Source organism: Physeter macrocephalus, chromosome 14 (assembly GCF_002837175.3).
Source record: "Physeter macrocephalus isolate SW-GA chromosome 14, ASM283717v5, whole genome shotgun sequence".
NCBI lineage: Eukaryota > Metazoa > Chordata > Mammalia > Artiodactyla > Physeteridae > Physeter > Physeter macrocephalus.
The window spans coordinates 28184520-28210534 of record NC_041227.1 but is presented as its reverse complement, the minus strand read 5'-3'; the positions used below and the strand labels follow the sequence as shown (position 1 = coordinate 28210534).

General features: G+C 54.0%; 1 protein-coding gene across 1 annotated transcript; it reads right to left on the bottom strand.

Annotated features, from left to right (window-relative positions):
* Nucleotides 1-92: 92 nt before the first annotated feature.
* On the bottom strand, nt 93-17873 carry HSPA12B (heat shock protein family A (Hsp70) member 12B). Its single transcript, XM_007117399.4, has 13 exons — nt 17753-17873; nt 12881-12940; nt 11127-11224; nt 10595-10719; nt 8066-8252; nt 7615-7719; nt 7171-7287; nt 5172-5346; nt 3943-4029; nt 3409-3513; nt 3043-3301; nt 2467-2570; nt 93-1870 (listed from the first exon to the last, which is right to left on the bottom strand). The coding sequence occupies exons 2-13, from the start codon at nt 12921-12923 to the stop codon at nt 1215-1217; spliced, it is 2061 nt and encodes a 686-aa protein (XP_007117461.1). The 5' UTR covers nt 12924-12940; nt 17753-17873; the 3' UTR covers nt 93-1214.
* Between the last annotated feature and the right edge of the window lie 8142 nt (nt 17874-26015).

Below are 26015 nucleotides of genomic sequence, written 5' to 3'. Positions count from 1 at the left end.
GAATGCCCAATCCTTTACAGAAGGGCCAAGGAACAGTTTTGGCTCAACTCATTCTTTTTGGAGGCAAGGTCACTTCGTGGTATTACAGCACCTGGCCCCACAAGAAGTATGCACAGGGGGTGACATTTTAGGCCTGGGAATAGTTGCCAAGACAGTTAGAGTTTGGATGGGGAGGGGCCTTCTGCCCAGGTCAGAGAGAGGTCTTGTGGAATGGGGCATTCAGTTTGGGAGGCTTGACCCAGAGACAGCAGCACCCCCTTCTGGTCAGTTCCCAGCCCCAGGCACAGCTGAAAACCTCCCTTTGCAGATCCCAGCCCCTCTCCACTACTCCACTATTAGGGTCCCCTCCTGTGAGGTACCAGGAGGCTATAGCTTCACCTTGAGCATAAATGCTTTATTGTCACCTTAGGGTTCTCAGGCAGGTGGGGCTGTTGTACATCAGGGGAGGGCAGGTACACTGAGTTGATGGCAGAGCTGGGACCAGTGCTCCCTCTGTCCTCCCTACCCTCCCTCCACTCCGTGGCTCGATGGAGTGCAAGTGGGTCATTCATAGGCTGCCCCTGGGGCCTTCTCAGAAAGGAAAGGCCCCCCCGACATGTGCCCCCACATCCCCGTCATAAGTGCCTCGCCCTGTACCCTTCTCCTCATAGTCTGCTACTGCTCTTTCTACAATTAACATTCATACTTGGGTGGTTAGTACCACACCCAGGAAGGTCTTACTACCCTTGTCCCTTTCCTGTCAGCTTCCAGTCCTTGTCCCGTCTGGCTCCCTAAACAGGCTGAGCCAGTTAGTCAGTGCACTCTGCCCTTCAGGCCCAGGCCCTGTACAACCTCCTTCCTCTTGCTGCCCCACCTGGAGCTGCACCCCCACTCCCCCCACTCCCATCCCGGACCCCAGTTCAGACCAGGGCTCAAGTCTTCCGGTGCATTCTGCTTTCAGGATCACGTGCTCCCTGTGGGCACGCCGTCTTACAAACCTCTTTTAAGTCTCCTTGACCTCAGTCCTTGGCAGGGCCCTTCAGCCTTCCAGTCAGCGGACCCGGGCCCAATCCCAAAGCCAGAGTTTCTGGATATGTCCCCACCCATCCTCCTGCGACCTCACCTCCCGGGGCAGGATGGCGGGGAATGGGGCCGGTTGGTCCGCCTCAGCCCGCTCCCCAGGCCCTGGGCCAAAAGAGAGTTCAGCGGGGCCGAGGGGGGCTGGCACTGCGCCCTCAATTGGAAAGAAAGTCGATGGCGGCGCGCACGGAGCGATTGGTGCTGACGTCGACGGCAGTGACCTTAATCTCGGTGTCGCCAAACTGCATGGCAGTGCGGATCTCGCGGCGGCTAGGGGGCGCGCCGGTGGCATGGGGGCCTCCCTCGGCGGGCTCGAGCTCTAGACTGAGCGCGCCGCACTTGCGCACGCCCGGGTCGGTGATGAAGCGCGCGTCCTCGGCAGCGCAGCAGTACAGGTTGATGAGCACGCGCCGCTGGCCTGGGCGCGCCGGGCAGTAGCTGCGCAGCACCTCCTCGCCCAGGGCCACCGACTGCTCGGCGGCCACGAAGCGCTCGAACACGTCGGTGCACCAGCGGCGGCCGTCACGAACCAGCAGCTTGTCGGGCGGGTGGCGCCCAGCCACAAAGCGGTTGAGCACGCCCACGCCGTAGGTGAGCGGCGAGCGGCGCACCCGAACCACGCCCGGAGCCTGCCCGAAGAGCACCGCGCCCTTTAGGATGGTGAGGCCCACGTCGTGCGGAACCACCACGCGGAGGCCGCGGGCACCCAGTGCTGCCTGCACCGCGTGCTGCAGCACGGCCGACTCTGCGAAGCCGCCCACCAGGAACAGCAGCTTCACGCCCTGCACCTCGGGGCGCGCCAGCAGCGCCTCTGCGGTACAGGAGTGGAGGGTGGGGGGTAAGGAAGAGGGACGAGGAGTGGGCCACTGAGGCCACCACTGCGCAGCCACTGACGCCTCTCTTCTGCCCGCCTGTATCCTCGGGCAACCAGAAACTAGACATTTCACTATAAAATGGTAGCCTGGTTCCCATAAAGAAAAATACCGGGCGCTTTCATGAGGGCCCCTGGCAATCCTTATGGGCTCTGCTTCCCCACCACACCGTGGAGGTGTTGAGATAAGGGTCTGCATTTACACATATTAAATGCCTACTACCTGCAAGACATTGCACTCACTCTCTAGATACTTCAGCTCATTTAAATCCCTGTGATAACAGTTTGGGGGACCTAATACTATCACCCCATTTGGGGAAACAGGCACCAGAGGTTCTTTAACCTGGCAAGACTGCACATCTTCCCGCCTATTTCTTAATCCCCACCACACTGCATCCTCCAGGTATTCCAGATGATTCTGGGTCTCATTCCAGTGCATGAATATGGGGAGGTTTCCAGGCACTAACAGGGTAACATATTCCTGCATCTGGGTGTGTATGTTGAGGTGAATGAAGGACCCAGGCTCAGGTGCTCACCTATGTGCTGGATGATCCCGCTGACCGTGGGCTGAAAGAGGTCGTTCATGGCCTCACAAGACATCCTGAGCATCCCCTGTGAGGACCACTTCACGAAGTTCACACTGTAGGTGTTGAAGGAGGCACAGGCCCATGGGTCAGGGTCGCGGGTGCTACCCCTATTCCAGGCCGAAGTACCTGGGCACTGATTGCACATTATGTATTGTGCCAGCCATACTTTCAGGGCTTTAGACGCAGGTCTGTTGCAGGTCCAGGCATGAGGTCCCAGGAGAGGAGCCTCCCTTTGCCTTGAGCAGAGGAACCCCAGACCCATTGGCTAGCGTGTGTGTGTGTGTGTCTGTGTGTCTGTGTGTGTCTGTGTGTGTCTGTGGGGAATGGGAAGAGGTAGATCTTGGCCTTTCCCCAGGCTCAAGATTCTCACCCCAGTTTGGGCTGCCGATTCCAGCTGGGGTACTCATGCCCCTCCCCCTGCCTCCACCGGGGCTGGCATGATGTGTGCGTGGGACATATAAGGTGGACCCCCTACTCCCCCCTGGGGCCCACACCTTACCCTGTAGGGGCGGTCCCCCGGCCCACCTGCTCCTGCGCAGGGCTGTCTCCACGTTGTGGCCTCGTTGCTTGCGGTAGAAGTCAATAAACGAGAAGGGCAGCGAGATGTTGAGCGCCCCCGCACGGTGTGGGCCTGCGGTGCGTTTGCGGGCTTCGAAGGCTATAGTCAGATCCACCCAGGCTGCCGGGCGTTGCCTTTTGAAGGTGGCGATGAAGTCCTCGCCGAAGATGCGGCCCAGCAGCTGCTCGAATGCCAGGTCCACGCCCACCGCGCCACAGGGGCCGCCTTGGGTAGGGCAGGGGACGAAGGGGGCGTCAGTGCCGACTCCGCCGCCAGGGGGCGTTGGCGGGGCCAGGGCGGTCTGGTACCAAGGGCGCTGCCTGGCTACTCACCAGATGCCTTGTAGAGCTCCTTGAGGGTGCCATGGGGCTGCTCCAACTGGTGCACAGTAAGGTCCACCGTGCCTCCTCCGCAGTCTGCCACCACGTAGCGGTCTCCTACGAGGGCGAGCGTGAGCACACACTCGTGGCACCTTCAGCTCTGCGCCCTCTGCAGACTCACCCAGCCTCCAGCCCTGCCCCAGGTCCTGAGCCCTGTCTGCGGGGCCATGGGGGTTAGGGTTGAAAGGGGCTTCAGGTGCTTGAGGGTCACCAGGAAGGAGCACAAGGTGTGGGGGAGAATGGTCCCAGGATTCTGCAACTCCATCTGCAGAGAATCCCCCGGGGGAGTGGGGGTTAGGGGCATGGCTGTGAGTGGGGGTGGGAGTACAGGTGACTGAGGGGGACTACCAGGTTAGGTACAGCTGAAGGAGTTGGAAGGGGCAGGGTTCCTAGGGGCTAGAGCTGACTTCGAGAATGTTCCCCCCACCTTCAGTATACGGTGCCCCACAGGGCCCAAGGAATATCCCTCCATCTCCCCTCCCCCACCTGCTTGCATCTCAGCCCACAGTTCTCCGACACCCGATTCCACCAGGAACGTGCGGCTGTGGCGGGACCTTCGAAGCTGCTCTCGGGCTGGGTGTTGAGGGACAGCAGGACAGTGAGGTTAGAAGGAGTGTCTCAGCTACCACGCTCAATGCCCTGCATCCTTCCACCAACGCCCTACATGAGCATCTGGAGCAGCCAGTGCTCCTGAAACTCCTGCTCCACTCCTAACTGGGAGAGGGCAATGCTGAACCCCAAAGGGTCCAGAGAAACTGGATGGGGTAATCTTAGGCACTGTAACCAACGGCTAAGGGGAAGTATTTCCGGCTGCAGGACCTTCCCTTAATCCAGAAAGGCTCAGGCCATGGCAAAATCAGAATTAAGAAGGTCTGAAGGAGCTGGGGATGGGGTGGGGGGAGGTCCTGGGACCTCTCCCTGTCATGGGAGATGGCATCTGAGGGGATGATGAAGGTTGACCATAGCTGTCCCAGTTCCTGGTCCTGGCAGCAGGAGCTTGGGGCTGATGGAGTTGAGGGACAGCAGGACAGTGAGGTTAGAAGGAGTGTCTCAGCTACCACGCTCAATGCCCTGCATCCTTCCACCAACGCCCTACATGAGCATCTGGAGCAGCCAGTGCTCCTGAAACTCCTGCTCCACTCCTAACTGGGAGAGGGCAATGCTGAACCCCAAAGGGTCCAGAGAAACTGGATGGGGTAATCTTAGGCACTGTAACCAACGGCTAAGGGGAAGTATTTCCGGCTGCAGGACCTTCCCTTAATCCAGAAAGGCTCAGGCCATGGCAAAATCAGAATTAAGAAGGTCTGAAGGAGCTGGGGATGGGGTGGGGGGAGGTCCTGGGACCTCTCCCTGTCATGGGAGATGGCATCTGAGGGGATGATGAAGGTTGACCATAGCTGCCCCAGTTCCTGGTCCTGGCAGCAGGAGCTTGGGGCTGATGGAGGGAGGAGGACAGCTGATATGCCAGGAGGGGAGGGAAAACTGATTCAGTGGCTGTTTAAGGGGCAGCTCCTGAAGACCTCCACCTTCAGCTCAGAGTACCCTTTGTCAGTACCCAAGCACCTCTCCCCAGGGTAGACATCATCCTCCCACTCTCAGATTCAGGGCTGGGCTGAGTCCTACCGTCCTCTGACAGTACTACTCTAGGGCAAGGTGTAATCTTCAGCGCCCGCCTCCAAGGCCACCACTGGGCAGTACCCCTGGGGGTGGCTCACCCTGACGGAAGCTGGAATCAATAGAGCGGCGCTCGCCCAGGCGCCCACTGCCTGGAGCTCGGCTGCTCAGGTCCACGAGCTGGTGCAGACGCAGCTTGCGGCAGTAGACAGAGGCGGCCTCAGGCTCCAGGGCGATGAGCAGTTGCTCTGCATCCTCTCTCGACACCAGTCCGGCCTGAGGATGGGTGGTTGGCAGGGTTGGGGAGCACCATGGGCCAAGCATCACACTGAAATGGCACCTCAGGGCAGGCAACTGGGGGCCTGTGGGGCTCCCATCTCCTCCGGATTATACCCCACCCATGCTAAGCTTCTCAGGCCCCTCCATGCTGCACAAATTTGGAGCTGTCTCACAGCCACCCTGTGACCAGGCTCGGGAGGGGCATGGCCATAGCCAAGGATGCCATGGTGTTGCCCAGCAGGAAGAGACCCTAGACTGAGTGAAAACCTAGAGCACCTGGGATCTGCCTCCAGGCTGCCCAAGGTGTCCCTGGGCTGCAGCAAGGTCCCCTTCATAGATGCTGGGTTGGCCAGCTAAGCACTGGCTGAGGGGGTTAGTGGAGACTCCAACACAGTGTATTGGGGAGGGTGGGTATAATGGCCAGACCATCAGTCAGAGGGGTGGGGGGGGGCCCTTTTGGCTTAACTGAACCCTCTTTCTCCACTGGTGATAGACAGTGGCCATGGGCCTCCCCACTCCTAGGAGAACTTTGTTCTCAGGGAATCTGATATAGGAGGAAAGAAACTTTAACAGTGAAATTTCAGGCGCCAAGGCAAGGCAGTCTGACCAGGTGGGGGATGGGGATGGGTGGGTATTAAGACTTCCTTCGCAGGGCCAGCCCGTCCTCAGCTGACAGTCAGGGAACAGTGTGGGAGGAAGCAAGGTGGGTAAACCAGCAGGGGGCCACTGGTGTGGTGGGGTGTTTGTTCTGGCTGGGCACAGCCATGCTTTCATCCTGGTCTCTGCAGGGGGGATGCCCACTGGCCTCAGGGTTAGCTCCTTCTAGAGACAAGTGTAGGCACCTGTGGATTTGACAGCTGAGGCATGCCTGGCCCAAAGTTGTGTTTGTCGGGGGTTGGGGGTCCTGGTATCTTCCAGGGGAAGGTGTGCTGGAATTCCTGAGATCCCTTTTGGAGATCCTAGGGTGTCCACCAAGGCCTTAGGTTCACGGGCAGGATCAAACAATGAGCCCCCCTCCAACCTCCCCATTTCCACTTGTGAGGGGGGTGCCTGAGCCATCCCCCTTTCTCCAGACCTTTGGGCATCTCTTATGGTAGGAAGACCAGCAAACATTGGCCAAAATCGCCTCCCTTCATCGTTTCATAGTCCTGTTTCCCCTGCTCAATGGTTGGGGCTGTGGTGAAAATACTGATGCTGGCTGAAGTGGGTGTTCTTGGTGTCCTGCCCAGCTACTGTGAGTGTTGGCTGCTATTGGCTCACCGCTGCCCCTTCTCTGAAGAACTGCCCTCAGCTGAATGGGAACCGCCTCACTTGGAGGGGCTTTCCCCAACTCCCCCAGTAACCAATGACTGATAAGGATGGACAAAAAGCCACCCCCCCCCACCTCCCCGTGGCCAACACCACAGTACATTCTCCCTCTAGAGCTCCCCATGGGATCAGGCTGAGGCTAGACTCCAGCTGAGACCACATCCCTGCTCAGCTCTTTCTCCTGTCCTGCTTTCCTCACTCCCCTTTCTCCTGAGAGTCCTTGCAATAGACCACATGCACAAGAATCCCCATCTCGGGCTCTGCTTCTAGGAAACCTGCCCTAAGACACTGTTTAAGCTGGCCTGGGCTGTGTCTTTTGTCCCTCTGCTCTCTGGTCCTGCAGGCCCACCCCCTTTCCTGGTGGCAACAACCCTCCAAAATGGCCAGCAGGGTGGGGCTGGCAGTCTTTACACAATGGCTCTGTGGTCCCAAGGGTGGTGGGTGAATGAGGGTATGGGGCCCTGCCCGGGGCCCTCCCGACCAACGTCCACAGCTCTGAGTGCACATTCTCACCAAATAGGCAGCCTCTCGCATGAACTGCTTAGCTGGCTGTTTCCAGATGGCCGGCACTGTCAGCACCCAGCGCACAGTGTCCTTCTCTGGCAGCGATGGGCACTGCTCCCTCAGCTCCTGGAGCAGAAGGGGGCCGTGAGGGGAATGGCTGGCTTGGTTTGCGGGGAGTGTCTTTAGCCTCTATGGGAGCTGGAGGAACTAATCAGGCCTCAGGAGGAACTTCCCAACTAACTTGGAATCCTAACACCCCCTTCCCCACCACCACCTCCCCAACACCTGTAGGGTTGATGCAGGCTCTACCAGATAGAAAGGCAGGGGATTGGAGAAGATGACCTCTGTCTTCTGACAGTGGCTACCCATTAGATGGACAGGGGATGGGCTGAGGGGAAAGGATGGACCTGAGGGCCCTCCACCGCAGTAGGCAGGGATGGGGTCACAGCGCACCTGAAGGGCATGCTCCTTGAAGAAGCGCAAGGCATGGGCGAACACCTCCAGGGCAGGCATTTTCTTTCCATTTACCGCTTCTAGCTGGGTCTTCAAGGTGAGATCCTGGCAGGGACACAAGGTGACTCTGCAGGAGGCCATAGCTCTGCCTCCATTTCCTGACAACCTCTTATACTCACCCCATTTCCTGGTGCTCCCCCTCTTTGGCACTGTCCCACTCTGGCTCTAATCTCACATTAGTTCTCTCCCCAGCCCCTCTCTTTACCCCATCTTCACCCCTTGGTCATGCCTCCATCCCTTACATTCAAGCTCTGCCTCCTTAGCTACTCCTCCACCAGGCCCCTCCTCACCTTTTAGCTTTACCTACCCTCTGTGAGGCCTCCCTCCCCGCTTTCCCTCCTAGCCCTGCCTCCCTGGCTGGAGCTGGGCCCTGAGCCAGAATGTGACTCACAGTGGCACTGTGGATCTTCATCTTGAACTTCTCAAAGTAGAGCCAGTCACGAGCCTCCTCAGGGTCCAGATCGTGGTAGTAATCACGGGCTGTATAGCCAAAACTGTGAAAGGCACCCTCTGGGGTCAGCAGCAGGCAGGTGGGGGTCTTCTGGTGGGCCACACCTGGGTCCCCGCCCTCCCATTTCCTGTGGAGGCAGATAGCTGTCAGTGTGGTCAGCAGTAATGCTCCCTTTGTGGGGTTGGGTGCTGGCTCTGGAACCAGCTGTGTGACTTTGGGCAGCTCACTTGGCTTCCCCAAGCCTCAGTCTTTCCATATGTAACATAGGAATGATAATAGTACCTACCTTTTAGGGTTCTTGTGAATATGGTGCTTGGCATCCACTTAAATCTCCATAAACGTTGCTCATGGGATCCTCTCTATCCATGGGGCCATGGGTCCCATCCGACATCCTCAGCTCCTGCTTCCTTCCATGAAGTATACCATTGGACCTCACCTCCCTGTCTTTTTAACAAGCAGCAGCAAGCCATCTGCCTCGTCTGGCCTTCTGATATGTCTCTCCAAGACCCTGGCAGAGGCCTCCTCCCAGCCAGCTGGTTTGCCCTCCTCTAGGCCATCTTCCACAGCTAAGCTCTTTCAAGGTATTCATGATCATTCCTATCTGGCCCACATCAGTAGCTACACCCCAGCTGACTGCACCTCCAGCAGGCCCCCAAAACCTGAGACTCCAAACTTCCCTATGTGCAGGCATCATCTGGACCTCCACCCAGAACTCACTGCCCAGTTCATTAGCCTGGCAAATCCTTCCTCCCCTTCCTCTGCGTTGTCTGATGCCCTGACTCCTCTAGGCCAGGCTCACCAGTGCAGTCTTTTGGGGAAGAAACTGGGAATCCAGGCAGAAGGAAGAGCATGTGCAAAAGCTTAGAGGTGTGAAAGACCAGGGAGAAATAGCTATAAGTTGGCTCAGAGCAGGAGAAAATACAGGAATCTTAAGATCAACTAAGGAGGAGTATCAAATGCCATATCAGAATTCTGTCTTGGTGGGTATTAGGTAGGGGAATGAAGAGGCATGACCACATTTGCCTTTAGAAAGGTCACTGGTCCCCATGTAGCAACAGAGTGGAGGGGAGGGAGGATGGAGAAGGAAAACCAGGGAGGAGGATATTGCAACCGTTCAAGTGAGAGAGGGTGGGGGTGGTAGTGGTGGAGAGAAGTAGGCAGGTATTACAGAGATATTAGAGATAGAAGTGATGGGGATTAGTGGCTAGTTGGGGTGGGAGGGGCTTGGGAGGAGGCCAAGATGCCCCTAGTTACTTCCTGTGACTGTTATCTCCAGTGTCACTTCATGTGTCCTCAGCCCCAGCAAGGGGCCCAGCATGGCCTCAGCTGTGTGTGCTGACAAGCTGGGATGCCCTGCAGCTCTTAGAGAGCTCTAAGGGCCCAGAGCCTTCGTGGCCTCATGTGGATGTGGAGGGAGCAGAGAAAGGGGAAGGACAGTCCACGCTCATGTAGGTTAGGTCCCCTGTATCTTTGGGGCAGTGACCCTTTGCCTGTCTCTCCACCCACCCTTCCATCCAGCCTCCCAGGCCCTGGTGAAGCCCCCTGATCCCCCACCCCAGGCTGAGTTGGGAGCTTTGGGGTCTTCTATAGGGGTCTTCCCCCTATAGGCTACAGCCCCACTAAGATATATACAAAGGATCAGGGTCTTGAGGCCTGAAGGGGAGTGTCAAACAAATGTTTCATTCAAACAAAACAAAATCCATCAGAATGGATTTTTCAAACAGCTCTTTCATGACAACTGTGTGACTTGTCAACTCAGTTAATCCTCTGATCGTTAATTTCCTTGTATTTCATTCGAGCCGAACCTAGGAATCTGCCTCTAGGAATCTACCACATAGAAATTCCAGCACAAGTTTTCAAGGAAGAATATTCATTGTAGCACTGTTTGTAACAGTGAAAAATTAGAAGGAAAAATAGCCTCAAAACTATCAATAGAAGAATGGATAAATTATGACACGTCTGTACTGTAGAATACTATGCAACCATTAAAACAAATTGTGGCTCTCCGTATTCACATGAAACATCACATAGACATTCACATAGAAAATAGTGTTGAAAACTTAAAATAAAGCAAGTTGTATGATATACCACTTTTATTTTAAAACCACATATTTATTTGGTTTTTGCATATGTAGTTGTGCATATGTATTTGTACGTGTGTTTGTGACTAGCCCAGAAAAAGATCTGTGTATTTTACTGTATGTTTGTTATCTCTCAATAAAAAATTTAAAATAAAAAATAAAGCCCAACATTTCCTGCAGAGGTCAAAGAGCTGCCCCAATTGGGGCTGAGGGCCCAGGCCTGGCACCCATCCTCCAAACTTTTGCCCCAGTGGGGAGCCCAGACTAGGGGTGGAAGGCACTCTGAGGAGACCCCATTTCTCCTTAGTGACAGTACTTCTGGGACCAGGTCTCTCCCAGGGTGTAGGATTGCCCCCCCACCCCCATCTCCCAGCCCAGCCACCCTCACCTCATCATGTGGATGGCCTCAGGGTCACTGGCAAAGCTGAAGGCATAGCCACTGGATGTGGTGCCGAAGTCGATGGCCACTACCACGGAGAAGAGGGCCTGCTGGGGGGCTCGGGCCTCAGGCTTCTGGAAGTGCAAGACCTAGTCAGGGAGCAGCCAGAGGGCCAGGCTGACTGTATGTGGGAGCCCTCCCAACCCCTGGCTGTGGTTGACAGGAGGGGAAGCAAGTCTCGGAGGCCCAGTGCTCTGAGAACACACAAAACTACTTGCTTAGAAGTACACCTGCCCCAGGCAGGTTATGTGCAGTGGTCCCTAGGTGTTATCCTGGAGAGAGATCACCTCAGTAGAATTGTTACCCCTACATTCCAAGGTCACCTAAGGATAACCCATCATGGGGAACATTCGTGGAGTGTGTAGGGGCAGGAAGCATGATGGCACCCCCAGCCCAGACCTGCCATTGCTCTTCCAGACACCAGTGTGACATTCCACACTACCCAGGCAACCCACCACCCCAATTCCTGCTCTGGGCTTACTGGAGACTGTGAGGGTGTGAGGGGGGCAATGCCACAGCTTTCCTGGGTCCTTGGGGAGCCGGGTGGGCTGGGCACTGGAGACCGCTCTGGGCTGGAGCCTGCAAAGAGAGGGCAAATCACTCTGGCACAATCAGGGTAAGGGGCTGGTGGCTGGGCCCCAAGCCTGGGGGATTCTCCATCAGTCATTGCTGGGCCAAGGTGAGGGGTACCCTGCTGGGGAAAGGGGATGAGGGAGGGAGGGTAGGAAGGACGGGACTGAGGTCAGGGTCGGGGATAGCTGGGCTCAGGGTCTGTTATCAGTTAGAGGTGACCTATTCCTGCAGGGTGACATACTTCACCTAGGGACTCACTGTCTCCCCCAGCACCCCTCAGACACAGCAGGGAAGGGGAGAGACAGAGAAGCATTGTGGGGGTGGGGAAGACTGAGTCCAGAGATAGAAGGGCAGGAGATATGAGGCAGGTGAGCTCCTGGGGTGAGGGTGGAGAAACCAGAAAAGGTAGGGGACTACAGACCTAACTGAGTGGGAGTGGAGCCGCTCCTCTCCCCACTGAAGTGCAGCCACATGGTTCTAATCAGGACCTGAGGGAGTTTCCTCCCCACCTCCCTCTACCCCCCAAGGGCCATGGACAGGCCCAGCTGGCTGACTGGGGCAACACCTCCCCCAGCCCAGCCCTGAGCCGAGAAGTGTCCACCACACTAGGAAGTCAGATTCCAAGCCTCCCCTCCCCCATGACACACATAGACCTGGAGCCAGCATTTGGGGGCAGGAGGCCCCCTTAAGACCCTCTCACAGGCGCAGGACTGAGCTGGACATTTGGTGGGAGGAAGCAGTGCAGCCCCCCGAAGGCAGCCCAAAGCCTGGTTTGGAGGCTCTGGCAGCTCAGGGGGCAGGAGGGCCCGCTTTGCTGGTGTGGGCTGGTGGCTCATCACCACCACACTGAACTTTGCTAAGGCCCCTGGGAGGGGCACTGGGGCTGCCCTGAGATCCGTGTGTGGGGACGGGGGCGCTGGCCAGGGAGATTGATGGGGTCTGGTATGAAGACACATTGGCAAATCAATGTCTGGCTTTAGGCTGAGCCAGTGCTGGGGCCTGTGTACTCGCCCAGCCACAGCTCTGTGGCCCTGACAAGTCCCAGCCCTCCCCGACCTTGGGGTACCCTGGGAATATATGTGAGGGGCCGGGCATGAAGGGGATTCTGGGAAGTGCCTGGACAGGGCTGGCATCTGTCTTGCAGTGCTGGAGGGGCAAGGACATGGTGGTCACACTCCCAGAGCCCCTTTTTCTCAGGTGGCCAGGGCAGGCTTGGGTCCTGTCACCAGCTCCAGCTTGAGGGGCCGAGTTGCTGTGGTTTGAGCCTGGGAAGGGAGTCAGGAAGGAAGCCCCAGCCCACCAGGTCTTTGTGAGTGGACTTCCTGAGGCGTGTCCGTCCTGCCTCCCGGCCTCCTCTCCCTGCACAGAACCCAGAGCCTGCGCCCAGACCAGGCCAAAGGCAGATGCGCATGCACACAAACAGAGTTCTGTGCAGACATACACACCCTGTGCCCAGAGACCTGCCCATAGGCAGACACGCAGACACACACACACACTCACATGCGTAGTCCTGTTGCACTGACCCTCCTTGCACACACACACTCACAGAACGGCTCTCAAGAGCCTCTGCTGGGCAAGGCACGTGGACAGACCGGGGTGGGTCTGAGTGCCAGGGTGAGGGGGGCAGTGGGCCCCAGGCAGAGGTGAGGGGGTGGGTCTTACCGCCGTACAGCCCCTGCAGGCCCATCTCCGGGACAGCCAGCATCTTTGTAGGTCCTGTGGCTGTGAACAGGAACAGACAAGCAGAATGGCATTTATTTGTTCCTTTGTTCCCTTACTGAATAATTGTTTATTTATTTACTTTTGGCTGGAGTCCTTTGAAGCAAATCCCAGGCATGTTGCTTGACCTATAAATTATTTAATATGTCTCTCTAACAGAGATTTTTTAAAAGACATTGCCACAACACCACTATCATGTCTAACAAAATCAACAGTAATTCCTTAATCTCATCCAATGCTCAATCCTCCATCCCAGCTTGTCTCAAAAATGTCTTTTTTTTTTTTTGGCCACACTGCGTGGCTTGCAGGACTTTACTTCCCCGAGCAGGGATTGAACCCTGACCCCCTGCAGTGGAAGTGAGGAAACCTAACCACTGGACCGCCAGGGAATTCCCTCAGAAATGTCTTTTTAACAGTTGCTTTGTTGGAACCAGGAGGCTCCTAAGTGTTTTCAGGTGCCCACTCTCTGCCAGATGCTGTGGGACATCAATAACCCAGAGAGACACTGTCCCTGTCCTGGGGGCCCACAGCCTGGTGGGGAAGCCATTCATAATCAGATAATCATGTAAGTGAATCTGGGATTACAAACAATGCTGTGAAGGATACTGTGAAGCAGGGCAGAAAGGGGAGCATGGCAAGGCTGGAGAGAGGGGTTGGGCTAGGCTCACCCTGCAGGCAGACCCTGGTGGACCCAATTTTAGATCTGGTTTTACATGAAAGGCAACAGCAAATCTTGAAAGGTTTCAAGTGGCAGAGTGAAGGCAGGGGCATGACTAAATCTGCGTTTTAAAAAGCCCCTCTGGCTGCATGGGAAGTGTAGGTTGCAGTGGGACGACATGAAAACAGGAGCCGATCAGTGCTCCAGGCAACAGATGATGGTGGTGGCTGTGTGTCTTGAGACAGAAGTGTAGACGTTTACGTTAGAGGTTAAAATCAACAAGCCTGATGGAAGATGGCTGGACTGGACATGGGAGGTTAGGAAGAAGAAGGTGTCAAGGATGACACTGCCTGATTCAAGCTAGGAGATGGATGGTGAAATGGAGAATAATGGAGCAGGGCAGGCTGGCAGTGGGGAAGGGGCAGTGTTCTGGGTGCAGTTTTGAAACTGCTGAGAGAACAGACTGAGGAGTCAGATGACATATGACCTAGAGGACAGGGAGAAATCTGAGGTGGAGATGTGTGTCTGGGAGTCATTGTCACAGGAGGCTTGGCAGAGAGTAGAGTGGGGGAAGGGAAGGGAGGAGAAGCTCTGAATAAAGGTTGACTGGAGGAAGGTTGGCTGGCCAGGGAGATGGAGTTGCCTGCTATGGTTTCATGAAGATCTTGATAAGAGAAGGCTGTGAAGCTAGACACCTTCAGAGATTTTTAGATGAGACTGGAAACACCTGTTTTTAATGGCATTTCAGTGGAATGATGGAGATGGGGTGGGAGTCAGGTAGGCGAGGAGGGAGCAGACGGTGAGAGAACGGAGCTAGCACTTCTGGGAAGCTTGGCTGCACCTGGAGGAACATAATGCTTGAGGAGGGGAGGACAGGTTTTTATTTTCTCTTCTAAGGTGGGAGGAACCTGAGCTTGTGTCTGTGAAGTTCTGAAGGCCAAGCTAGAGGCGTCGTCCTCCAGGTCATTGACAGCTTTGTTACTCAAAGCGCGGTATCAGGACAGCAGCACTGGGTCCCCTGGGAGCTTGTTAGATGTGCAGGCCCTCAGGCTCCGTGCCGGACCTGCTGAATTAGCGCTTGCTTTTTCACAAGATCCCAGGTGGTTGGGAGCACCCTAAGGTTTGAGAAGTGCTTGTCAACGTATCCTGGCCCAGTCTTCAGATCACCAACGCTACTGTCCTCAGCAGTGAGCCTAAACAAGGGTGGGGGTAGCCCAGAGCCCACTCCCTCTCTGTAGTCAGTGGCCAGATCAGGAAGTTTTGCTAACAGAACACAGCGGACACAGAGCTGGGCACTGTCACACCCCTACATACATGTGCACATACCCTTGCTCACACAGAATTCACACAACCCAGCCCCAGCATGGACAGACACTGAGAGACATCCAGGATATTCCCCCATGGCCAGGACCATGGAGATTTCCAGACACATGCAGTCCTGCTGTCACTGGAGGTGCACAGGTGGATGTCCAGGAATCAGAATCAGGGGAAATACAGGGGCTGATCATGGGTACTTGTACAGCAGCTGGATGATGCTGAGAAAAAGGAAAGTAAATGGTGGGGGTGGGTATGGGCCTTGAGAGCCAGGGACAGGTGCCCAGTTCAGGGTGATGGAGTGTCGTGCTGGACGTGGATCCTACCAGCTCCCAGGAGCTTATTCTGTGCATCTCTTCTCAATTCTGCATTTACTGACATCACATTGATAGCTTGAAATCAGCCATGGTGATTATACCATAGAAGTTGGTAAACTGCAAATTAGGTTTTTCTCCCTCTTGGGGAGCTGACTGAAAAACATCTACCAACACACTACTGGATCAAGCCCACAAGAGACAATATGGCAGCCCTACTTATACATTGTTTTGATTCATCAGCAAAAACTTATTGACATTTCTTCCTGCCAGGTTCTGCAGCTAAGTGCTGGGGAAACTCTTTGCTGAATGAATGAATGGATTTTCTGAACCAAGGATATTGTATTTGGAGCAGAAACAATCTAGAACCACCAAGAAAAAAAGACTCAAGAGTTGTCACTCTAAGCTGATTCCATGTCCAAACCAATGTGTCTATAATCTCCCCAGCTCTGTGAACCTGGTCCAGTTATCTCCCATCTTTGAGCATGTGACATTGAATGCCCCTACACTCAGGGCTGACAAGGGCCTATTATGGCACCTGGCTGGAGTGCATCATGTTGCCTCTCTGTACCTCAGTGCCCTTTCCTGTAAAATGGATCATGCAGGGGGCTTGTGAGGATGAAGTCCAAGAAAGGAAGGTGGCTGATAAAAAGGCAGGGAGTTGGATAGATGTGAGCAATGTTCTTTCCCTTCATGATGTGGATTCTGAATTTTCTCTTGTCAGAAGTTTTTGGTCTTATTGAGACTTTTATTCTAGTCAATCTGAGTTCTTTAGGGAGGGAGGGAGGCCCTGAATCAATTTGTGTTAAAGAAGGAGGATCCTGCTGATTCTCTGAGAGGTGGAGGTACAAGAGGGTGGCAGCCACACAAGCACGCACACATACCCCATATTTCTTTGGGACATCCCCCACCATGCATACACACCCACATACCAGAATGCTGATCATGGGACTCAGGACAACCTCAGCTCCCAAAAGCTATATCTGGGCGGGGCCTGCAGCTGGAAGTGGGGAGAGGTAGATCCCTGACCCAGGGGCCCACTAATTTCAGACTGGTGATGCTTATGGGTTTGAGAATAATTGGGTGGGGCAATTTGATTTACACAGAGAATAACTTCATTTCCTGGCTACAAGGGCAGGCTAAACCCTGGCCCCAGCCTGACCCCTACCCTACCCACAGATAGACCCTTAACCCTGCCTATGGTCTGTCCCTTAACCTTGCCCATGGACTGACCCCTAGCCCTTGGCCTCATATTGACCTCTCATCTTCAGCTTTACCCTGACCCCTGGCCCTGACTTCTACCCAATAGGCATGACTGGGGACTAGGACAGAGTGTGGCCGAGTAGGGACTTGAAACTGGAGACTCCCATCCCACAGTGTCCCCCAGACTCACAAAAGCCTAGGACTTTCACATCCATACCCCCGCAGGCCTCCTTTTACCGGGACCCTGCCTATCCCATCCACTGCTCTCTCAGCATCCTGCCAGTCAGCAGGCAAAGAGAGGCCACAGGCATTTCTCCCAAGCCAGAGACAGAGCCAATCAGGGCCCAAGGAACAGATCAGAAATGGCACCCAAAGGGCTGCCCCAGTCTGTCTCTGGAGAGGCACCCTCAAGGAGAGGGACCAGTGGGAGGTTGTGGGGTGAGGAAGCCGCCTTCTCCTGGCCTGAGGTAGGGAGTGATAGAAATGGCCTCCCAAGTCCCCTCCCTGTCCTCGACTTGTCTTTCTATACATCCTGCCCTGCCCCCATGGGTCCTCATCAAGGGAGCAGCCAGTTCACAAAACAACCTCTGTCCCACACAGCCTAGGGCCTGAAGCCCCTCCCACCCTCTGCCCATTGTCCCCCATCACCTCTCTTACCTTCTGGGGATCCAGGGCTGCCTTCACTCTCCCAGGGAGTCCACATTTTAGAGCACCCTCCCTGTCAGTTTCTCTCCCCCACACAAGCTAACTTTACAGCCTGGCTCCACTGGGATACCACAGGGAGCCCTGACCCCACCCCACCTGGATTCCCAAGCTGGCCTCACAGAGAGAAACCAGAGGTCCCTGTTCATGAGGCCAGCCCACAGTCTGGCACTGTGCCACCCAGCCACTCTTGAACTTTCTGGACCACAGGCCCTGGGAACTCCCCCTGCAGGCGTCCCCAAATACACACACACTCAACCCCGGGGTCTCCACCTCTGGCCTAAGCACCGTGTCCTCCACAAACTGGCTCCCTGGAGCAGCCCCCAGCCCCACAGACACCCAGACACGGAAGTCTCTCGAGCCCCCCTCCCTCCCCCCAGATCCCCACCCTTCACAGGGCGAGTGTGGGGTCCCAAAGCCCGGATGTAGCCCTCCGTCGCTGCCCTAATTGCCTTACCGAACCCACAGCCCTGCTGGAGAGAGGGGCTTGCAGATCTGCCCCAGGCCTGTCCCCCTGGGTCAGGAAGTTTGTGGTGGGGTCTCAGCCGCCAGCCCGCGATGAGACCGCAAACCTTGGCGTTTTCTCCTCTCTGGGAGCCCAGTAGTCCCCCGCCCAGAACTCACCTCTGCCCTGCCGACAGCTCGACCTGTGTCCAGACGCCTGGATCCTGGGCCCAAAGCCGGTGGGGCGGCTGTGCTCTGCCGCGTCGGCCAAAGCCCTCGACGTGCGCCCGGCCCCAGCCCGGCTCTCCGCCTCGCACCGCCCCCGCCCCTCTCCTCCCCTCCCCCTCCCCCAGGCCGGATGGCCGCGCCGCTGCCGCCGCCGCCGCCGGGTGGGCCAGCGCTTCAGCCCAGATGTGCGAGGCCGGGGCGGGGCCTGCAGCACAGGCCTCCGCCGAGGGGCCCGGCCCGGCTCGAGTCCACCGCCCCTCCCTTTGCCCCTCCTGCGCCTTCCCTACTTCCCAGCCACCCGGGGGGCCGTGAGGGGAGAAGGGTGAGGAGACGAGGTGGAGGGAGGAGGAGAGGAATTTCAGGCCCTGGTAGGCCTCCTGCAGCCCGACTGCGAAGGGCTCCTCTGCCCACCCCAAGGCCACCTCGGGATTCAGCCTAGGGGGCCAGGCTTCTGAGAGGGAGGGCCCTGCCCAGACCCCTCCAGCCCCTGCCCCGGACTCTCGCAGTCCCTTCACCCAGACACCCCCACCCCACCCCCAAGATCCCGAGCTTGGTCTCCAAGCATCAGAGAAGAGAGAAGAAGCCAGATTGAGGGTGAGGACAGGCCTTTAATTAAGCCCCAGGCTGGGGCCTAGGTCTGTCCTTGCTGAAGTTTGGGGTAGGGAGGGAAGGGTTCTCACAGTTTGGGTCCCCACTCCTAACAAAGGGATCACTCAGAACTCATCCTGCTTTGGCAAAGAGCACAGAGCTCCTTTCCTGTGAGGGTTCATGACCTTCTTCCTGTCCTAACCCATGCTTTCGTGGGGATTTGGGGACCTGGCCTCCAAACAGGAGATATAGAGTGGAGATCTCTTTGCTAGGCCCCTCTAAGGCAGCTGACTTCCCATAATGCACACCATCTCCTGATTCTGGCAGGGCCTGGACCTGGCCCCTTTCTCTCTGCCCAGTGTGTTCCCACAAAGGCTTAGGCTGGGCACGGATGGGATGGGGCCAAGGGCTGCTTCTTAGCTTGTCTCTCTGTGTTAGGGGGGCTGGCCTCCTGTCTGTTCCCCCTGCCCCTTCCCCAAAGAAGGCTCCCACAGTTCTTTGGGCATCAGCTGCCCCTCCCACCCCAAACCTTGGCAGGGGCTATTGTCCCTCCCTGGAATACTTTCTCTCCTCCTCTCTGCCCATCTAAAAGGCTCCCCAGCTAAAGTGTCATCTCTCCTAGACTTTTTATTTATTTATTTATTTTTAATTTTTTAATTTTAAAAAATTTTTATTTATTCTTATTTTTAAATTTTTATTACTTATTTTTGACTGCATTGGATCTTCATTGCTGCAAGCGGGCTTTCTCTAGTTGTGGTGAGCAGGGGCTGCTCTTCGTTGCCATGTGCGGGCTTCTCATTGTGGTGGCTTCTCTTGTTGCAGAGCACGGGCTCTAGGCGTGTGGGCTTCAGTAGTTGCGGCACATGGGCCCAGTAGTTGTGGCACGCGGGCTCTAGGGTGCGCGGGCTTCAGTAGTTGTGGTGTGCGGGCTCTAGAGCGTAGGCTCAGTAGTTGCGGCGCACGGGCTTAGTTGCTCCGTGGCATGTGGGATCTTCCCGGACCAGGGCTTGAACCCACGTCCCCCACATTGGCAGGCGGATTCTTAACCACTGCGCCACCAGGGAAGTCCCTCTCCTAGACTTTTTGCCCTTATTGTCAGGGCCACTGCTCCAGAGGGCTCCCTGCAGTGAGATTGGGGGTGAAGGTTGTGCAGAGCCAAACAATTTTGGATGTTAGTACTGGCCAATAAGCCAGCAAGGTATCCAATGAGCAGCCTCCACTGGCTGTTCCAAATGTGTGTCTGTAAGAATGTGTGTATCTGTTGGTGTGTCTGTGTGTGTGTCTATGTGTATGAGTGTGTCTTTGTGTCTATGACTGTGTGTATATGTATGTCTGTGTCCATATGTGAGTGTGTCTCTTGGGATGTCTATGTGACTGTGTCTGTATGTGTCTATGCCTGTCGGTGTGTCTGTATGTATTATATGTGTGTCTCTGTATCTTATGTCTTTGTGTGTGTAAGTGTGTTTGTTGTATTTGTCTGTTTGTGTGTGACAAGTGTGTGATGGGGGCTGGCAGGCCTTCCTGTCATTCCAGAGGCCGAGCAAAGCCGGGGAGGTTTGAAGTGTGGCTGGGCATTAGTGTATGGGGAAGGGGCAAAGGGTTCAGCCCCTCAAACACAACCTGCCTCTTGTTTTTCTTTTTCCTCCACCCCAGGTGTTCCCCCCTCCCCACCCCCAGTTCCACAGACTGGCTTATCTCTGAGGGCCACAGCAGCAGGCTCTGAGCAGGAGTGAAGAAGACTCATGGGTGGGGAGGTCCCCAGCCCCTGGTGCCCTTCTTCTTAGCAGCCTTCTGTTCCCCCCCTATTTTAGGCCCCCTCAGTCTGACATAGGCATCACAGCCCCACCCTTGGGCAACGTCCAGTCAGACACAAGAGAAGGACATCGAACAATCCCAGTAAATCCTTGCCACTGGGAGGTTTGATTCAACTGCCACCAGATTTGGGCCGAGGTGGGCATGGACAAGGGTCTGCAGAGCCCCTGCCCTTTGTCATCCTCCCTGTGCCCTTGCACTTCCCTCCTCTCCCCTCCATCGCTATGGGGATCCACCCACTGACCTCACCCGCTTCCTGCTTCTCCCCGGTGGGGGAGGAGCGAGGAAGGATCAGTTCCTAGTGTGTCCTTTCAGGAGCAGCCTCTCTCCAGGTCACGCTTCCCTCCTCTGGCCTGCACTCAGGATACCCCCCTCCTGTGGATGCCCTCGTTCCCAGCCCTGCCCCTCCAGTTCATCTCTATTGTGCAACTGGAGGAGACTTTAAAAAGTGCAAATCTGGTTCCATTGCTTCACCGCTCCTACACTCTCCATGACTCCGCATTACCTACAGCAGAAGAGCCTAGTGATCCAAGGCTTGGACTGTCCTTGGCTGACCTCTCAAATTCCCCTTCCCAGCCCTAACCTCCAACCGCATCTGCTGCCCTTCAAGCCCAACTTGCCTTCTCTGCTTCTGAACCTTTGTTCCACCTGGGCCAGCCCCAGCCCTGCCTTGCTTGGCAGGCAGCACCCTTCCTCCCTTGGGCTCTTTGGGAGAAACTGGTCCCTGGAACCTGTTGTGGGTGCTGTGTCTGCTCAAAGAGCCCCCAGCCTTGGTCACCACCAGGTGGGCCTTTTAGGAAAACTCTTTGGGTTTGGAAGGCAGGAGCAATGCTCCTCTTGCTTGGTGCCTGACCCGCACACCAGCAGGCAGTATTAGGGCAGAGGGTGATATTTGTCTTTAGGACATGTCATTTTCCACCTAAGCTTATGTGTTCTGTCTCCCCTCCCTCTTGCCCAAGTCCAGCTGCTTGTTCCACCCCAGAGCTTGGGGCAGGCAGACAGAGAGACACACAAACCACACACACACACACACACACACACACACACACCCCCCACACACACACATACACCAGGAGGAGGGCAGGTGTTCCCACAGCCTCCCTCGGGAGGAGAGGGTGGACAGAAGTTTTTTTCCATCAGTAGACCCTGTTGACTGCACCTCGTGGTGTGCTGGTGCCTATTTGGGTAACTTACCTGCCACTGACGCTGCCACAACACCCTCGGTGGGGAGGGACTCTCCATTCTACAGAGGAGAAAGCTGAGGCTTAGAGAGAAGAGGGCACTGCCCAATTCAGACCCACTGCTGATTCAGGGCACAGATCGATTCAGTGGGCTGTCTCAGAGTCTGTGCTCTTGCAGGAGACTGATGAAGGGAAGATGGTACCTGGGCACCCAGACGCAGCCTTCCTGGATAGTTGTCCAGCCCTGCCTGCCCCTCCCTGGGGATGGAAGGTGGGTGGCTCCTGGGACAGAGGCCTCTAGAGTGTTCCTCTACCAGATTCCTGAGGTGCGAGCTTCCTTCCAGGAATGACTCTGCCTGCCCCACCCAGCTGGACTTCCTCTCTGTGGCTCACAGCATCCATCTGCATCATTTTCCTCATTGGAGGTGGGAGCATGGGAGGCCCAACCTGTGGCCAGGAGTTCAGGCTCAGCCTTGGTGGTGCCCTGCCTCCGCTGTTGCATGGGCAGCTGGCACCTCCTCCTTCATAAAAAGAGAGCCCTGGGGTTCCACCTTCCTGCTGAGCCTCCCTAATACCCTGCCCCAAATGACCCCCAAAGCACCGGAACTGGCTCTGTCTCCCAGAGCTCTGCACTGACACGGCTCCACTTGCAGCTCATTCTCCAGAGTGACGTTATTAGGGTTCCCAACAGGGACATTGGGAAGACTTCTTGGAGGTGGTGACGCTTGATCTGCATCCTGAAGGATGACTGAGAGAGTCATCCATGTGGAGAAGTGGGCAGGGCATTCCAAGAAGAGGAAGCTGCAGACAAAGGCATGGAGGGTGGAGTGAGCAGGAGGCAGAAAGGAATCAGCAGACTCCACAGCTGGATGAGGGGCTGGCTGTGTGTGTCCCTGATGCTTTCAAGTACAGTCCTCCCTTGTGCCCTACCCCAGCAGGCATGCTGGTTCTTTGCTCGGGAACCCTCAACCCCAGTTGCTCCACTTGGACATCTTCTGTTTGGGATCTTTGGTCTCTAGTCCTGACCACCGGGAGTTCAGCTTCACTGCACAACCCTTTCTCTGCTCACGCCTTCACTTACCTTGGGCAGCACCTGCCCTTGCCAACCCCTGCCCCACAGAATGGCCTCTCTGCTAGGGTATGGGGGTACAGAAAAGGGCCACGACTCTAAGGGAAAAGAAGATGTTGGGGGAGAGAAGAAACTTTCATTTCAGCCATGTTAAGTTGGAGGGAATGCTGTTGAGACAGGCTGGATGCCCCCTCCCCTATTATCTAGTTTCTTTTTCTTCATAATAGAAACTTCTCTTTTCAGCCATACAGAAGTGTTCCATAGTGTCTTTCAGCTGTTAAACACTGCTGTTGGTTGCCCATTGTTTCTTGTTTCTCATCCTGCTTTTCTCCATCTTTCTGCCTGGAATGTTGATGGGATGACTGGAGCTCTAACCACCATGTTGGACCATAAGGTTGAGGGATACACCCCAGTGATAGCAGAAAGCGACCAGCAAGGGGACTGGCACTCAGCAATAGCCCATGCCCACCCAGGGCTGAGTACTTGCAGACCTTTAAACGTGAAAGAAACTCTTTTGTTTAGGACCCTGTATTTTCAAGTCTCTGTTACTCATAGCAGAATGTAATCCTATCTGATTTGACCCTAAGGAAAAATGTTGACTAGGCAGTGGGTAATGGACCTGGAGCACAGAGCAGAGTTTGGAGTTGTGGGTAGAAATTTGGCAGTCATTCTCACGGAGATGGGAACCGAAGCCACCAGAGCAATGACATCAGCAAGACAGAGTGTGCTGTGTGGAAGAGCAGACAAGGCCTGCCCAGGAGGCAGCCTGTCCCCCTCTTGCCCAGAAAGACTGTTCTGGCTCTGCTGCTCAGTTTCATCCACCGGCTTCCGAGGTTTCGTGAGGAGGGTTCTGCCTCCTCAGCATGCTTCTTGGCTTTTATGATGCAGAATCAGGATGGAGGGAGGCTGGGGGAAGACAAGAGGTATATGGACTAGGGTTGGAGGAAATTGTTTGGAAGAGTTTTTAGAGAGATAATTTTAAGAGCAGCTGTGGTGTGTGTGGCAAAGTGGATTGGGGAAGGAAAAAAAAGAGCTTTTATAATGTGCTGTTTTAGCGTGAAAATCCCTTTCGCGGTGTTCAAGAAAACACACAACTTGAAATGTGTTGAAATTACTTTTTGATTGCTAGACTGGACCTCATCTGTCATAACATCACCTGAGACTGGTCCACTTGGATGATGGCTTGAGAAGTGCCACACAGGTAATAAAAACCCATTAGAGCAGCATAAGTAAAGGAGAAGCTCATATCACAGGGGTTTGTATGTTATAGAATGTGGGGGCAGAGGAGTGCATCTGGGCTCCACAAGGGCCTGGAACAAGGAACTGGAAATAGGCCAGCAGCAGGGAGCTGTCGCCCTGGCCACTTTCCTCCTTCTGCTCTCTGTGTATCTGCTAAATTCTTCCCTTGCTGCAGACTGCCTTTCTATTAGACTTTTTTTTAATACCAGTTTTAGATTTACAAAGATAGTGAGCAGATAGTAGGGAGTTCCCGTCTATCCCCTCCCTCACACACAGCTTCCCCTATTATTAACATCTTGGACTAGTGTGATGTATTATAATTAATGAACAAATACTGATACATTATTAACTAGAGTCCATAGTTTACATTAAATTTCACTCTTTATATTGTACATCTGTGGGTTTTGCCAAATACATAATATCAGATAGTCACCATTACAGTGTCATATAGAGTAGTTTCACTGCCCTAAAAATCCCCTGTGCTTCACCTATTCTTTCCCCGAATACCTGATGACCACTGATCCTTTTACTGTGTATAGTTTTGCCTTTTTCAAAATGTCAAATAGTAGGAATTATACAATATGTAGCCTTTTCAGACTGGCTTCTTTCGCTTAGTAACACGTATTTAAAGTTCCTCCATGTCTTTTCATGGATTGACAGCTCATTTATTTTTAGTACTGAATAATAATATTCCATTTTATGTATGTAACAGTTTATTTATCCATTCACCCATTGAAGGACAGCTTGGTTGCTTTCAGGTTTTGGCAATTATAAATAAAGCTTCTATAAACATTTGTGTACTGGGGTTTGTATAGACATAAGTTTTCAACTTAACTGGGGAAATATCTAGAAGTGTGATTGCTGGATCATATGGTAAGACTATGTTTAGCTTTGTAAGAAACCACCAAACTGTATTCCAAAGTGGCTGTACCATTTTGTATTCCCACCAGCAATGCGTGGGAGTTTTTGTTCCTCCACAACAAAAATCCTTGTCAACATTTGGTGTTGTCAGTGTTCTGGATTTTGACCATTCTGATAGTTGTTGTTTTAATTTGCAATTCCACAATGACATATGCTGTTCAGCATCTTTTCATGTGCTTATTTGCCATCTATATACCTTCTCTGATGAGGTATCTGTTCAGATGTTTTGCCCATTTTTAAATGGAGTTGTTTGATTTCTTATTGTTGAGCTTTAAGAGTTCTTTGTATATTTTAGATACAATCTTTTATCAGATATGTTTTGCAAATATTTTCTCCCAGTCTGTGCTTGTCTTTTAATTCTCTTAACAGATTGCCTTTTGTTTACTTTTTTTTTCTCCATGCATGTGATCATTCCACAGCTCCTGAATGTATTTGCCCTTCATTTCAGCTACAAGCAGATGCCAAATGGTGTCTCTTAGTCCCAGTTCCAGATTTTTGGGAGAGACTATTATTTGACCAGTTTGGTGAAGTGGGAAATTAATTATGGCTGGATGGCATGGTGACATTAAGGTAGCTGGTGGTCTGGGAAATGTAAATTTAGTTGTCTAGCCTTTGCAGTACAGGAAAATAAACCAGAAGGAGGTGGGAGGGGAGTGGCAACCCTCCATGTAAACATAAGAGGTGGAGCCTGGTGGGTGTGTGTCGGGGGCTGCTGCTCTGGTGCTGTAAGTGTAGGTAAAGAAACTCAGCCGATACCGAATGACACAAATCGAAAAGCAAAATTCTCCACACTCAGTTCCACTCCTCAGAACATCTTCCATTTTTAGAGACTCCAGAGTCTTAACATCATAGTTTTAAATAATATGCTTTACCTCTGTTTCTCAATTTAGTAACTCAAGAGAACATCTAATGATGCCTCATCATTAAAGCAAGAATTTAAATCACACTATCTCTCATCTCCCCATGCCTACTTTCTCAATTGTGTTAGCTGTATTATTATTGCAGGCTTATTCTGGTGTTATTCATAGTTCTAAACAGTCTGAGTTTAAAACATAGTTCCTCTTTCATCAACTTTGGACAGACTCTCTTGAGCCCTGCCGCTATATAAAAAGAACTAGCCCCTGTATGCCATCTGCCATCTTCCTTCCCCACCTCCTTCTAATTTCTGTTGGTTTTATCTTTGCGTTTCCATGGTCAAAGTTTATAACACTTATATTCTGTACTGTAATTATAATTAAATCTTCCATTCTTTGTCTTTAGGTTGATTCTGAAAACTGCAAATCAACCAATTTTATGATTATATAAGCATTATTTACTGCAGAACCAAGTAATAAGATACCCCTACTGAGAAGGAAGTGTAATGGCATTTCCTCCACCCTATGCTGCTTGAGGAAGAATAGTTGCT

Coding starts and splice junctions, on each gene's coding strand:
- HSPA12B (XM_007117399.4), bottom strand. CDS start 12,923: ATGCTGGCTGTCCCGGAGATGGGCCTGCAGGGGCTGTACGGCG. Junction 8,253..10,594: donor GAGGCCATCCACATGATGAG/GTGAGGGTGGCT, acceptor CTGCCTCCACAG/GAAATGGGAGGGCGGGGACC. Junction 7,288..7,614: donor TCAAGGAGCATGCCCTTCAG/GTGCGCTGTGAC, acceptor CTTCTGCTCCAG/GAGCTGAGGGAGCAGTGCCC.